General features: G+C 39.1%; 1 protein-coding gene across 1 annotated transcript; it reads right to left on the bottom strand.

Annotated features, from left to right (window-relative positions):
• Nucleotides 1-431: 431 nt before the first annotated feature.
• On the bottom strand, nucleotides 432-16,681 carry tamalin (trafficking regulator and scaffold protein tamalin). The gene is made up of 8 exons (XM_053482824.1): nucleotides 16,402-16,681; nucleotides 13,062-13,114; nucleotides 11,687-11,741; nucleotides 6,858-6,960; nucleotides 4,229-4,322; nucleotides 3,608-3,674; nucleotides 2,173-2,239; nucleotides 432-1,711 (listed from the first exon to the last, which is right to left on the bottom strand). The coding sequence occupies exons 1-8, from the start codon at nucleotides 16,579-16,581 to the stop codon at nucleotides 1,200-1,202; spliced, it is 1,131 nt and encodes a 376-aa protein (XP_053338799.1). The 5' UTR covers nucleotides 16,582-16,681; the 3' UTR covers nucleotides 432-1,199.

The raw sequence follows: 16,681 nt of genomic DNA, 5'->3' as shown, positions 1-16,681 counted from the left end.
ATTTTAATAATAGTATATTATTAAGGTATATAATATCAAGGTTACAATCTGGTAAATACTTCAACCTAATCCTAATTTTTCTTGATTTTTCCATAAAAAGCTGCAATTATAGAACACGTGTACTAGATACCATGTACTACATAATCTCCAAATTCTTCTGTACTACTTTTATTATTATTATTATTATTATTATTATAGTCTTCCTAAAGAGCCAACAATATACTGTCCACAAGTGACAGTTATTTAAATGTGTTGTTTTGGGTGACTTCCTAGAAATACTCTCTTAAATCTTTATTTATACAATAAACAGAATGACGTCGCAGCAAAATTCAGGCGTTCAGGAGGTCTGAAATAACAGCACTGATGCAAACTAAATTAAAAACAAAATGACTCCTGTAGGAGGTGCGAAGTGAGTACATGCAGGACACAACTAATATCACACATTTATTTTTACCTTTTTTTCAGAGTAGAAAAGACATCAGACATAATCGAACAGTATATTCTAAAAAAAGACACTTGAAAATGCACGTCATCACAGAATAAAAAAAATTCAACAGAAAAACCTTCATTTTGTACATAAAAAAAACTAGTGAAAATAAATAAATAAATTATTCAAAAAACAAATTATGTACATGACGAATGATGACTGACTAAACAGGATTGCCAGCACAAGCGTTAACAGAGTGCTGAAAATAAACAGACGTAACACATTATGGTTTCTTTGGTTTTGAATACTGGGAATTTTGGTCCCGATTGCTTTCATTTTGGCCTTGTTTGGTACAGCCTGGGTTCTTCACGATGCATGTTGGAAGATAAGACATTCAAAATGCCACGGTTACAATAGTACAGTACATCAGGAAGAGCCCAGGTAAACAAAAAGCAACTTCAGTTTTGTTTCGTAACACAGTTTAACATTTCACATTAACAGAAAAAAAAAAGCCTCAGTTTTTTCGGGAAAAAAGTTTAAGCTGTTCATCAAGTACTTATACAGTAAGCACTCGCAACATTTTAAGCGTTTTCTAATAACTGAAAATGGATGTTGTTTACACTAGAAATAACGTTCAAAATATACTCCTTTCTGGTCGGTTTTCCCGTATATGGTTGGTGTCAGGTTTGATATATCAAAGGCATGTTCCTGGTGCAGTCTTTGGCTGAGTGAGAGTCTGTGAGTCTCTTATTTTTCTTCCCCTGAGTGAAAATCACAGTTTGCTCTCTTCCTCCTCTAGAGCTCGGTTCAGACCTGGGATGTACTTGAGCAGCCTGCGTCTGATGCTTGTACGTTTGGATTTCCTCTGCAGCGAGTTGAAAGCGCCGCACTGCTGCTTTTCTGGACCTGGTGCGGAGGACGACGATGACGCTGATGACGAAGAGCCCCTTAGGTAACTGCGTGTGCTGGCGCTGCGGCTGAGCGACGTTTTGGCCGAGGTGAATAACTCGCTGGTGGGCCGGAGGAACCTACGGTTCCGCTGTGGCTTGTCATCCAGACTGACGGAACCATCGCTGGCGTCCTCGCTGTCTGCTTTGCTGTTGTTGGGCTGGTAGTAGCAGGTCTGGTAGAGCGGGTCGTCCTCGCTCAGGTGGCTCGCGCTGCTGTTGGTGCTGCCTGTGCAGTGGAGAGAGCGGGAGGTCAGGGGGCTCGGAGCACCCAGGCTGCCGTAGACTCCGGCCGACTCCAGCGACTCGTACAGGTCTGCGTCGCTCATCACGATGCCTGTGAGGGGAAAGGAGGAGAAATATCAAGGTCAGGCCTGATTAAGCAAACTCTTGGCATTATTGATAACTGTATAAAGTGAGTTTTCTGGTGTAACAGCCAGAGTCAGAACAAAATCTAGAACTATGGGTGTTCCTACGCCACAAACAGATTTCTCAAGCTTGCTTAGTCATAATGAAGGATAACGTCAGCATTTTGTAAATAACTACTGCATTTGTGTGCGTGTTGTGCGTTTTATGGTAAAAATAATGCAATCTGTTTCATTGAATTTTAACCTCGCCTCCCTATTTTTAAAAATGTCAAGTTTTGCAACTTCGGCCACGCCTGGGGTTTTATTAGGGCATAGTTCCATCACATGTAGTGTGTGTATGTATTTTTTTATTTTTATTCTTTTTTTAGACCATTGGCTAATCCAAGTTGTTCTGCTGTTTGAGAAAGACTACACACTAATGAGGTCTCACCATGTACAAGTCTCTGCTCCTGCACCATCAGCGATCTGTACTCGTCCCACTTCTCATGTAGAGTTTGCTGGAGAGACAGAATCACAAAGCGGTTAGTGTCGAACCTGATGTGCCCACGCAATTACACTTCGCAAAATACTGAGAACATTCGATTTCACCCACGAGGCTTCTCTCATGCGAAAAACAGAAGTGGTCAGTTGGAGCTGAACAGCAATGTTTTCCTACGTCTCTGCTTTTGTTCCTGTTACTTGTTTGAATGTCACTACTCACTTCAGATATTTATAAAATCGGGACATACTGTATAAAACAAACAAAAAAAATGTTCCAACAAGTAACTTCCTCATTCTAACGAAAATCCTAACATCTTAATCGACTTTAATCTAATTGACTTATTAAGATAAATGAGTTGGTAAAACAACCTGGATTCACAAATAGAAGTTCAAAGTGAACCTCATGTTGGGATGATTAAAACTTCAAACAGGAGGCGGGGCTTTGTGTCTTTGTGCAGAAAGACAAACAACTCTAGTTTTCCAAGATGGCTTCATTCATTTGTACAGATCACAGCAAGTCTGATTCGAAGTAGCCTATAGCATTAATGCTAGCCATGCAGCGATTAGCCATGGAGTGCAAAGCTAACTTTTTTTTTCCTCCCCATAAAACCATCACTTTAAGACAATGTAATTAGGGATGAAAACATGCAACCTGCAGTTCTGTCGAGTTACTGTTGCTGACTGAAAACAGCATGTTCCAAAGTTCTGTATTCCTTTTATGACTTCTTTCTATATTTTCCCAATCTAAAGCTACATTTTATATTATGGAACATTTGCGAATCAACAAAGTTCCGGTTATCGCGTGCATTATAACTGTTTTAAAAAGCATGAGCATTATACATGCTGCAAAACTCGACCTCAAGACAAAAAAACAAAACAAAAAACAACCTACACAGTCTCACTAACTGTTATGTTGAGCATCCAGTGTGAACAAACTGCCTAATCACGAAGAAATTACAAGAAACGCGGACCGCATCTGAGAATTCAAAAAGTGCGAAAGTAGAAATAACACAAACGATCTAAACTGAAAAAGTCGCTGCATTTTAACAATGTGGTTTTTGCATGCTCACTGATGCCGCTAAACCCCACTTCTGCTTCTCCACCAGAGAACAGCCTGTGCCGAGAGGAATGTGCGTCTGAGTGCCAATTCTGTCTGAAATGTGCTCGTTCAGCTGTGTACTGGTATGCTGGGGGGGATTAGGAGGGCACAGGCGCATGGCGACAGGTGGGGTACGAGGTGGATGGGTGGGGCTGGCATGTGTGCAAGTGTGAATGTGCGTTTGCGCTTCATGTGCATTGCAACAGATGTACAGAGAAAGCAACAAGGCAGGGTTATTCAAAGTATTATGAGTCCATGGAGAGTCTTGCAAGAGGTGCGTTTTTACCTTTAAATACTGTAGACGGGCTTCAAGTTCTGCTTTCCTTATAGTGTTACTGTATACAGTTTCCAACCTGGGAAAGAAAACGTAACACAGACAAACTGCACGTCAGTACCGTGACTAAATTGCTTCCTGTGTCTTAATCCATGTGTAATAAAAGAAGAAAAAGAAGCCATGTTTAAAGCTCAGCTTTAACATGAATCCTTGCACCACACACACCCGGCGTCTGAGTCTGAGCTCAGCCATTTACAAGCTCCTACACATGGATCTGATTTCAAGACACGGATATGATGTGGGGACCTCAATTCTTTTTTTTTTTTTCGTTTTACAAGATTGATAACTTTCTTGTTTACAGCACCGCTTGGTGCCGTAATCAGCAAAGCAAAGCCGTGCACGGTTCCTTGTTCATGTGGTTCGTGCAAGACCTTCGCGGCTTTCAGCGTATAAACAAGACTCGGTTTATTTTTCACAACCTTTTTTATCTTTTAATCGGCTCAAGAGCGTGTGTGGTTTTAATCAAGTCCTAATAGACCAGATCACTTTGACTGGGTTGAGTAATTTGGGTTGAAATGACAGCAAACAGATTGCGTGTTTTGTTTTATTTGAAAAGGAAAAGAAAAGTGTCACCTGACGCTGTTGCCGGATGCTCTGATGAGCTGGACGATTTCCTTGTGGCGAACTCCTTCGACTGAATTATCGTTGATGCTGGCGATGGTGTCTCCTGGAAAACAAGGTGAAATTGGTCACGCTGTTCTTGAATTTAGCCAAATCTGTCCATCACTTCTTAAAATAAAATGGCAACAAACCAAATACAAGATTTTTAAATCAAATTCACTAAAATTGTGAGTAAAAATGTCTTGTTCTGTTGACAGACCATTTTTCTTCTTTCTAAAAATCAGTAAAATGATCTGCCAATAGAACACATTTTCGCTCGCAATTTTAGTAATATTTGACTGGAAATAAGCTTAATAGTCATACATTTGGTTTGTTGTAAGTGTGTTATATTTATTTTTAAGAAAATGTAGATAGATTAAACTATATTCAAGATATTTTTACTTGCTAAAATATAATTTTTTGCAGTGTGTATGTAGGCGAGTTGCTTCATGCGTCTTGAAGAATGTATGTTCATATTCTTCACTCTATCTGGCCTATAATTTTTTTTATAAAATGGAAACTATAATGGAAACTTATCCACACAGTATTAAATGCTGAGCAGCATAAATTTTACCACTTGAGAAAGAGCGGTTAACTTTCTGAACTTTGCAGGAAGTGACACTTGATTGTTGTTTTTTTTTTTTTTTTATGAAACAAATAGGTTTCTCACATTTCAAAAACAGAGCCTGAGGTGACAACAAGACCGGAGTATCTTCTTGTTCGAGCAGACATGGAGAATTTCCCTAAATGTTTTTGTGTCTGACTTTTATACGACTACCGTAGCGGAAAACAGTCTGATCAGGTTCATTCAGTTGCAGACGTCATAGCAAAAATTCTAATTCAGATTATCTCCAATGTCAGGCCACTTTGTGGTTTGTATGAGCCTTAAGATCTCCTTTGAGGTATCTGGGACCTAAAACATATTTTCCTCAGCACCACTGGAGCACCGAGTCAACTTGCTCTTTAGTTTGGTCCTGGGCCACCTGGACGTTGTAGACGTCTCTCAAACGTCTGATTTATGTAAAGAGCTAATTAACATGCCTTTGTGAATTGAAGTTGGTGTAATAAAGCAGCGAAAAACAGTAAACTGGATCTGGGTGCTTTGGTCCTCGAGAGCCACTGGTCTATAAAGATACTGTTTCTAGAGACTGCCTCATTTCCACCCGCAAGTTTCGAAGATTAAAGATTGCTTTCAAATCTTTAAGCCTAACACGATGAGGTCATGAAGGTCTGAGAGGCGGGACAAAAGGACAAAAGAGCAAAGCATGCAGAGAATGTAGGAAATGAAACTGACGACCATGCTTCATGAGCTACTTCACAGCTGATCTCTGATCAGTTTTGTTTGAATCGAATACTTTTGAAGATGATATGATAAAAGTGTAGAGACTGAACATACCATCAGCTCTCACAACCACCAGACCATGTCAGTAGGTAAACTCTTGTCTCGGACAGTTGACTGACCGGGACAAAACAACAACAAAAAAAAAAAGATCCAAGCTCCTGTAACATCCTTAATAGGACGAGTGTACATAATATTTACTGTACGTAATCAGATACTCATTTTTTTTTTACATTGTGCAGTCGAACCCTTAATCACAATCACATGATTAAATTTCCGTTCAAATTGCGTTTTTCTTCTTTTTCCTTTGCCCTCAGGACCTTCCTGACTCAAGCGCTCATGACTTAACTTCTGCTTGGAGTTTCTGCACTTGTGAGAAAAAAATGTGACGACCAAAAACAATCTCACATTGGCTTTGGCGTAAAACACTTTTGCCTTTTTGAACATTACTGGCTAAAAGATAAACAGCAATGTACCGTTTCTGTGTCGATAAACAGTTGTTTATAAAATCACACTCCACTCGTCCTCTTTAGAGGTGTGTTTTAAAAGGAAAAATACAATTATGTCAACCATTTTAATTACATAATCGTAATTACGTGTCGGAATGAGTTTCTTCATGGCCCTTAAGTACTGTAAATTAAGCGAGACTCCTCCTAGCGCATAAAAACAAAGCGATTATAAGAGTTGGTGTCGTTCTGTGCTGCAGTAATAGATATCCAAAATATGTTTTCCCCTATAAAATGAATGAATCTTCATTATTGTAAATAATCACTATGAAGTTTATGCACATTGAGAAACCAAGCTGTTCTGGGAGACAGGGACACTGCGCGGCAGGGGACGTCCTGAACTCGATGTGGCATTATTACCAGACTACTGCAGGGCTTGTTGACTCAAAAACAGGTAACACAACGTTGGTCATATTTGCCTTTCACTAAACAGACATCTGCCCTGGTGTTGACACAATGACAGAAGGCCTTCGGGGGAAAAAAAAAAACAAGACGTGGTGGAGCACAAAGTAAAGCTTGGTAAGTTTTTTGCTTCGGGGCTGTGACTCTGCCAAAAGGAAATTGGCCACCGTGACAAGGCAGTATCGATATAAAAGAATACCAGACAAATTATTTGCTTTTGTCTTCATTTCCTCTTTCTTGATTTCTTCCACATATGGTTATTTTGTATCCATGTGCCAAATACCAGTTTAGACCCAGAGGGCCTAACCAAACACACTGGGCGAGGTGTTAATGTACTGTACAAACACACACTTACCCACTTTAAGGCCGGCGAGCTTAGCCGGACTGTCCTCGTGGACTTTGCAGACAAACGTGCACATCTCCACAGAGTTCTCATCCTGGTGGTGCAGCCCGTACGTCTGTAACAGATAAACAAGAAATATAGGAGGATAAATGAGGCTGCCTCGCGTGCCGAGGACATTTGCTATCCAGACACGAGTAAATATACACAAGGATCAGGCATGTAAACACAGGGGAAAGAGTTTGAAATGTATAAACGGCTGTTGACTGTAGTTTTACCAACAAAACTATGACTCACAGATTTGCTATATATAACTATGGGCACACTCACACCCTTGTTTTTTTTTTGTTTTTTTTTTTGGATATGCATGACCCAATTTCAAGATGCCCCACTGGCTGTGAATGAAATTTTTTATGCAAATTTTTTTTTTGGCCCAAACCTAAACAGGTTTTGGGGTCTGACTTGTCTGATGAGGTTCTTAACTTCTGCACATAGTTTGTGTAAAAAAAAAAAAAAAGAAGAGAAAAAAAAAGAGAGAACTTTAATTTGTCAGTTCATAGTGCAATGTTTTACTCAGTATGCACGTGTGGTTTCTAATACCGATCGAATTTTGACGGCTTCTAAAATAAAGAATAGGAGGCTGCAGAGATAAAAAAAAAAAAAAATAAATAAATCAGCCACAGCAGCCGCTTTACAACTGTCACAGCAAAGTTTGCACATTAGTGCTGTGTTCAACTGAAACCACTGAATACCAGCAGGGTTAAACTGCAGAATAATAATAAAAAAAAAACAGATCCTGACTATTGTGCATTTTGGTCATGTTATTAAATTTCAAATACAGGTCATTGCAAAGTGACCTACATATCACAGTCATGATGCCTACTGATAGGACAGCAAGTACTGTAAAAAGGTCCCCCTCTTAAATTTAAGTGCCTGAAAATACAATTTATAATTTGTTATGTTACAACCTCAGCAGCAATCTCATTTCCCCTCTCATCGGTTCCACCCACTCAGCATTCAGCATCAGCAGTATACTAATCTCCGGCCTGATCATCCGCACCTGTTTCTCACTGGTTCATGCCTTATATATAGTTAGATGTTTTTTAAGGCAAGAATCTTTCATAGGTTACTGTGCGACTTAAACAAAAAACTGCTCAGGTATAGGGACTGGATTGGAAATTAAAGCTAAACAAGTCTTTCAGGAAGGCTGGAGAACTATTCCACAAGACTTAATTACAAATACAGGAAAGTCTGTCTCTTTAAAGCTAAATATGAAGAAATGAGGAGACTTTTGCACAGTATTGTTTACCCACCTGAATAATATTTTATACAACTTATCCATAAATTAATATTCAGAGTCCATTAAGGTAAGTGTGTAATAATTAGAACATGACTTAACATTCAGTCACAATATTAAACTAGTGGCTGTAAGGTTAGAACTCTACAAAATGTATCTGCACCATAAGCTAGAAATGGTCAATGTTTTGACTGACAGTTTACCAGTCTGTCGTAAACAATCTCAGACTGTTGGTCACGTACATAACATCCTCATCTAACAAGTCAACCTGAAACTTCTTCAACATCTTTCTACTCTTTTTCTGTTCAGGGTGACATTGCAGTAATCTGACAAACTTCTGCAGTTTGTTGCTCAACTATTGGCAGCAACTTTTTGTAAGGAACAGAAACTCTCTGCTGTTAAATCAGCACACCCTGGGGTCAGACCTTTAGCTTTGCTAAGCTGTGTTTAGATCAATATAGCAAACCAAGAAGGACCAGAATGTGCAGGGAGGCCAGTATATGTTTCACCACATCCCCATGAGCCGCTAAGTGTTTTGGATTTCGTTCATTCAAACATTAGACAGGGAGGAAGTGAGATGCATACGAACAAAGATAGAACTATCGCTACAGGAAGAACGACTCTAGCAGATTACTGGTAGCGCTTCCACATGCAAAACAGCTGAGCTGCTTCCTACTGCAGTGCTAATGAACAGCTCTGGATTGACGGCACAGTCGTTAATGTCTCACAGAGGACACAGCAGCCTTGTAATCACAGAGACGGTTGTTAGACTCATTTGCTTATTGTTCTGCATGGCATTAGCAATTCTTTGCTGAAGTAAAAGCATATTCAAATAAACACCACACTTTTCAACGATTATTCAACTGGCTGTTTTGTTGAACACCTATGATTACTAGATTAACGTTTGTAATAATTTATGGTCATGCTATACGGTTTCACCCAAATGAGAATGGGTTCCCTTTTGAGTCTGGTTCCTCTCTTCCTCATGTCAACTGCAGTAGTGCATCATTGCCACCATTGTCTCATTTGGGACAGACTGAAAGCTATCCGGTTATGTAGAAAAAATCCATTGTAAAATGTCCACTACAAATATAGTTGATAGATGTAAAATGAACTGATGCACTACTACGGTCAGCAAGTCATTCCAAACTCAACCAACCACAGGATACTGAAATTATTTGTAGAAATGTTTGGGAAAACTCAACTATTTATTCTAAAATGTTCTGACAGATGTAGTATTTATTATATTATGAAACTGGATTTGTGAAGTGATGTGATCTTTTGTTACTAATTTCCAGAAGGAAATAAGTAGTGCTGCATTTATGAACAAGTTATATCCAAAATCCTGGCCAACCAAGACGGGTGAGAAACCAACATTCTTCCAACACCTACACGAACCAAGACAAGCACAAGATCCACACAAGAGACCAAGACATGTCCAGGGTCCACACCAACAGAAACCAAGACAAATCTAACACCTACACCAACAGAAACCAAGTCAAGCCCAATATCCACACCAACAGAAACCAAATCAAGCCCAAGATCCACATCAGCAGAAACCAAGACAAACCCAAACAGAGCCCAAGACATCCTAACACCTACACCAATAGTTTAGAGACTGTTCTATAACCCAAATAAATAATTAACCACCAAGACAAAATACTTTATTTGGAAAGCCTTAACCAGGATATGCTATCATGATATTCTTCCATATCAAATATTAACCCAATATAGGAACATAATTGTTAAACCATGTCATGGTGAGAAGTATAGTTACCCCAAGGTAGTATCATGTATCAGTGCCAATACAAGTACCATGATCTCATTAGTTAAATATATAATAAACAGTTTTTATGATGAATCACAGTAGGACCCCAATAGTATTACAGTTTGATCAACACAGTTACCTACTTACCTTTTTACAAGGAAAGTTTCAAAAAAACCCAAACAGTACAGAATGTGGTCAAGTAGGAAATGGAGCCTACAAAGTCTTTGTCAGAAAAAAAACCCATCTATTAGACTGCTTTGTGTGTACGCATCACGTCTTGCTTCCTACACATAAACCCCAGCAATGCAATTGAGGTTAACACGTGTGGCAGCTGAGGGTGTCTTGAAACTAAATTCACTCATAGAAAGAGGTAAAGCTGACTAACATCTGCTTCATTTAATTCATACATTACAGTGAAGAAAACGTAAAAAACAAAAGTCAGAAGAGCTGGGAAATTCATTTTTGACCACAAAGCATCATAAAACCGATAGGGTGAAATTATTCGTCTGCTAACAAGAGTGACAACTGACGCAAGATCCCAAAAGCCTGAATCATGTTGACTAAAGATGCTCGGAAACGTGGAGATTATTGTGAATGAAATCTGATGTTGATTTTAAAGCATTTCCAAATGTTCCAAACAGACAAAATTGCCATGTCTTACGTTCTTTTTCCATTTTGAACTAGTCTCATATAGCACCAGATGCTTCACAAGATGTGAAAACACCAATTTATGATAACGGCCTGTGAAAACCAGCCTAAGGCTCGATATCACACAGTGTCACATCCTGAATCAGACCAAGCAGGAAAGGTGGGGTCCAATGTCTTACAATAGCTCGAGCCATCCATCACTAAATATAAACCAAAAATCTACCCTGCACTCAGTGACCGTGACCGATAGATACAGGTCTTCGTAAGGACGAACCCTCACAGAGGGAGTATTGTAAAAGGAGAGGAGGAAGGAGACTGTAAGGGAAGCTACAGTGCCAAAGAATCAAAGGTGAACTCTGTGTGTCAGCGAGAAGAAATAAAGTACCTCATCTCTCAGACTGTGTGCTGTTTCTTCAGGAAAGCATAAAATGTTAAATCTTTAACTATACCTTCAAGATGATTAACTAATTAATAGAAAAGGGAAAGACACAAACAGCATCACGCTAAAGCTAGGTAGCTAGTTTATTTAGCTCAGATAAAGAGAGCTACTGTTTATATATTTTGTTATCACAACCAAATAATTTAGCAAGCTAGTAAACATTAGGCTAACTATATCATTAAGCTAGCTAACTAGTATCAAAATAGCTTAACTATAGTACTAAGCCAACTTGAGCCATAAAGCTAGTATTCAACTTTGCTAACAAGCTAGCTGAAACTAGGCTAACTATTACATTGTTTTGTTTTGGTCAGTTTAGACAGGTTTTATTTAAAAATAGGTATTATTTGAATGTAATCTTCATTCTTGTTAGGACTAATGAAACTGTCACTTTAACTTTTTAAATAAACCAAAGATTAAGATTAAGATTCGGTTATTTATCATTATGTACCTTACAGCACAGTGATTTTTTTGTTTTTCAGATTGTCAGAACGCAAGTGTCAGCCGGGACACAGTACCCCTGGAGCAGATAGGGTTCAGAGAATTATTCAAAGGCCCAACATTGGAAGCCTGGCGGTGCTTTGGCTCGAACGCCAACCTTCTGATCAGTAGCCCAGTAACCCCCGATTGAGCTACCACTGTCCCACTAGGTAAAAAACCTCCACCAGGGAAAAAAAAAGAAATAATAATCTTACCTGAAGCTCAAAGCCAAATGCTTCATTCTCTTTTTTCTCCAGGATGACGGTCTTCCTGTAAAGACAAGTTTTGCATCATCAATCTAAGGCTTAATGATTAAAGGATTCATTTAGATAATTACATAAAGTGTTTTTTTCCTCTTTGGTATTACGAGCGTGTCCTGCTACATACTCATTTCTGTCACGAAAGTCATAAAATCATATGATGATGATGATGATAAGGAGAATGCTCTAGATTTATTTCAATGCTGACTTTACAACAGATGTGTGTTTTAAAAATGTAAAATAGCATTGTGCACTCAGTTATACAGAACTCCCTTCCTCTGAGAGATCATTTCAGTGCTCCAAATAAAAAACAACAAAAAAACAGTAACACACAACACCACGATCTTAATGAAACTTGCACAAACAGGGCTGAGAGTTTTGATTAGGTCTAAACAATCATGGGTGTGCCGTTATAAAAGGTCAGCTCTCCTCGTTGAACCACGTTTCCTCTTTGAGGTTGAAAAGGCGTCAGTGTCCAGTGTGGGGAAGTTGTTAATATAGAAGCGAATTTCCAATTCGTGTTTGCTGTTCAGCTTAAGTTAGATCTATCACCTGCAGTATACATGATTTACCTTCCTCTAAAGAACGAACAACTGAACAATGTCAATGATAACGGATTTGAATATACTACTTTATTCCACAGAGCTTTCTCTGATTGTTAGGACGGTGCTGATGACGTGTAAGTCACATGTAAATGTTAATGGTATCGTTTTTATAGGAACAGCTCAGGCGTATACAGTACGTCATGAAAATAACAGAGGAAACATGGTTCATTGTTTATCAAAGATGTTAAGTCACTGATGTGGTGGCTTTTTCTATATAAGAAAGACATGTAATATTTATGGAAGGAGTCTCCAGTGTTTTGTCAAGGCTTTGTTCTTTAAGCTTTTTCAACTTTTCTGTGCCATGATAAACCGAAATGTTTTTTTCTTATATTAATATCAAAAGGATCTTATGAAGGAACTTGATAGTTTTGGAAAAATTGTGATATTTGAGGAATAAATAAAATAAAATACTTCGGGACATGATGTTATAGGGAAATAATTGATCTAAATGTGTTTTTGGTCTGGCTTTGGCACACCATTCTATTTTGCTTAACAGCTCACCTTACTGTGTGTTAGTCCACACTTTATACAGTTTTTATTGCAGAGGAAATTCCTCTATGCCATTGAAACAGCAAGACGAGTCCCCTCGAATGCTGTATGATGAAATTGTGTGTGAATCTTGCACTACATTTTGAGGAAATGACTCTGATGCATCCAGACACTCTAACAACACTAATACTTGAAGTGAAACCATGAAAAGAGATCAGTAGGGGATGAAGAAGTACCTTTCTGGTTCGGGTGGCAGCATGAGGGGCTTCCACTTCTGTAGACCTGCGTTCTAAGGAAGAAAATAACATAAGAGGGGGTTATAGCGGGAACATCTAACCAAATTCTCTGTATTTGGTGCTTTCAGGAGAAATACAGATGTCTGACAGTAAGGACAAAACTGTTTTTGTTTTCAGACAACATTCAAAAATCCCTGAAAGTCCAGTGCGCACGTGTCTAAGTAGGTAAACTGTGCTTAGATCACACAACAGATAAAACCTGAAATGCGTGTCTGCCCGCTCTCAACACTGCGTTGACTTCCTCAACCTTCACACACTTGTTAGAGTAGAGATAAGTACTATTTGGCGTTTGCAGAAACTGCACGACTTCAGCGATCCATCATTTTGACATACACTACAGTGCTTGTGTGTGTGTAGGCAACGAGCTGCTCGCATCCCAGCACAATAAAAGCATTGAGGTACGAGCCAAATCCAGACGAGACCCACCCTGGCCTCCGCTCTGAGAAGGAGCCGCTAGTGTACACCCCTGTGTTCTGTCTGAAGTCAATTCACCGCTGTTTCACCTTCAATGGCCTAACAGTGCTGTTGCAGTAAAAGTGTACTTTGTACCCCTCAGCCCTTCTGGTCTAGTAAAACTGTGTCTTTCTTTATTTTCATACACTTCCAGAATGGCCTTCAATGACTTCATTTATTTCCAAGTGGCTCGGAGGCTCCCTCGGGGGAGGTTGTAAGGAGGGGAGGGGAGGTGGGGTAAATCTGTCGGACACACAATACACTGTTGTGGCCCGGGGGCTGGTTTGGGTGTAGGAGGTGGATTACAGTGGACACTTCATATCTTGCAACTGGTGGGTCTGTTCCTTCACATGAAGTCTTATAACACACATACATTGACTATCAGGGTTTCTCACTCACACACACACACACCCCTACACCAAGACCCTTTTGAGTCTTAAGACACCTGTTGCGTAATGCAATAGTAAACACACTTTAAAACTTAAAAAACAGTGCTATACGACTTTCAACGGACATCATTGTATAATTAAACAGTTTTGTTTGCGTTACGAATAAATTTTTACATGCATCAAGTCACAAAGTGTTGTATAAAGCTAGTTATTCACCAACCTTACCCGGTTAACAGACAACTAGGTAATAGAAGTATCAGCTAACTTGGTTATGTCCCAAAATCAGCAGCTTAACTCACACGTCTAACACGTGGCAAGTAGTTTAATTTACTTTTGTATACCTTGGTGTCATGTTTCTCCCAGGGTGCAAGCAGAATCGGTAAACATACTATAATATATATATGTTTTCTGTCATACTTACTGAGTTCCAGCTGGTTAAAATACTACACATCACTAAATGTCATTATATAATTTAATTTCTGGTTATATAAAAACACTGTAAAATTGTGATATATTCTAAATGATTTTACAAAAAAACAATCTTTGCCTTACACAAACCTAAACACCAGTGATACAATAAAAATCGACTTTAATTTATGACGAAATCCTCCACTGATTCACATCAAACCTTCGTTTGTAATCTGGGAGTCTCAGGCATTGCCATTTGTCATGCATGCTGTGATCACTCGACATTATAAAGTGGACGGAATTAAATCTTTTAAGGAAGTCACGGGTAATTATCTCACAATATTAAAACACACTGGCGAGGAGTTCAAGCGGAAGATCCGGATCCTGCCGCTGAACCAGTCACTTGGGCAGCCACATTGACCCACGGTCACTGTAATGACGAGCCAACAGTACAGAATGACGCAAAAACGCAAGTTCAGACAATACAGAATACGGCCACTGCGCTGCCTCGTAAAAAGCCTGGGCAGCCACACAGTGGGGGTCCATTGTACGACAGGCTACTTACTGCTTACAGTGCGTCAAATGAGCCCAGGGGTCAAAGCCCTGGTCAGGACTTGTGTATGTGTGTGTGGGTGGTCTAAACAGGAGGATATAAGAACACCAACACCGTGGCTGAGCATGAACACTCTTCCATATGTGTGGATGCCAAATGAGCCACCAAAGAGCTTTTCAGGCTTGGAAATGACACCAGTTACTCTCAACAGAGGGTCGTTCAAGAGATTAACAGCCCTCATGGGTTAAAAAAAACAAAAAAGGTTTGATGGCATCAAGTTGTGAAACTTAAGTCGTGTCATGCTTGGAGAATTTTTAACATTGCTTTTAAATCTCCCAAGTTAGCACTAATATGCTCCAAAGGAGAAAGATGCTTTAAATCTGAACCGGGTCATATCAACACTCTGAAGGTTGGCATGGGTTGCTTCGAGTGTAGATGAGTCACTTTCTCCTAAAAACTTTCTTGCATCTCTAACCTTCTCTTTGCCCTTTACTACCTTTACAGCTTGAAGATCATCTAACCCACTTGATTTTAATTAATCCATGATCTCAGCTTCATTTCTTTCCATCAGATTCTTTCATGGACCACGATGCAACACACTAACTGCCATGAAGTGTACATCTTTTGTACGGTCTTTGGTTCAGCCAAGTAAGGGGCAAATAATCACTTTTACCTTTAATGTCCAGCTAAATAAACAGTGATTTACAGTACCTTCGATGATTTCAAAAGGTACATCATATCCACATTCCCAGATAGAAGAATACATATTAAAGTACAACAAATACCATTCAGATTTCTGTCCCCCTTATATATTATTGTATTTTTTCAGAATAAACATTTTATTGTGCAGTACCTGGATCAACACTTATCTTTAAATAAATGTGTGTGTGTGTTTTTTTAAGTGTGCTTGACCATGTGAGATTAATCCAAATACTGTAGTAGTAGTAAAGCAGGTGCGAATGTCTCGCGCAGCCGGATGCAGGTGAGAAATACTTTTAAACTAAAAAAAAAAAAAAAAAGTGCTGCTATTAAATGCAAGTACTATGGGGGTTGGTAAGGTGAGTGAAAGCAAGTAACTAAAACAAGTTCCTTATGAACTGATGATGAGCGATTATCCTCATGGAGGTTTCTGATTTACCCGAGCGCGCGCGTCGGCGTTTCTCGTTCAATTAAGGAGAAAACTTGCACGCGCCCTAATTAAAGACAGAGGCTACTCAGGGGGGTTTAATTAACTTTTTTAAAACGAAAATCCTCATTTGTATGCAATATCTTTTGACTAATTATAACATTCAGACAACTTAACATACCTGATAACATTAAAAAAGAGAGATTAAATGTGCAACTTATTCACAATCAATTTATTAATTTGTTCACTTTATGTTTCCAGGCTTAACCACTAAAGAGGTACAGCTTACTTTAACAAAAAAGAATGAAAGTGATGACATGGAGTTGAACAGGTTGAAAGAGTCTGTTTTACCTTCTTAAAGTTCCTGGGCAGTGTTCCTCCGGAGTACGCCAGGGTTTTATAATTATAAACCTCCGAGGAACTTGATGGTAAATCCATGTTTTTACAACTATCCGATTTGGAGGATGAAAAGTAAATATCCCCGCTGCCCGTCCCGCTGTCCTTGACACGTCGAAAAGTCATGTTCTTCATGATCCGACGCGTATAAAACGATAACACACTCCTGAGTTTATTATAAAGACTTATAATAATACTGCTCTATGCGCGCGCTCCGCTGTAACTATGAACACAG

The sequence above is a fragment of the Clarias gariepinus genome, chromosome 22 (genome assembly GCF_024256425.1).
Source record: "Clarias gariepinus isolate MV-2021 ecotype Netherlands chromosome 22, CGAR_prim_01v2, whole genome shotgun sequence".
Taxonomy (NCBI): domain Eukaryota; kingdom Metazoa; phylum Chordata; class Actinopteri; order Siluriformes; family Clariidae; genus Clarias; species Clarias gariepinus.
Note: the sequence above shows the minus strand (reverse complement) of the source record. Positions and strands in the feature narration are given on the sequence as shown.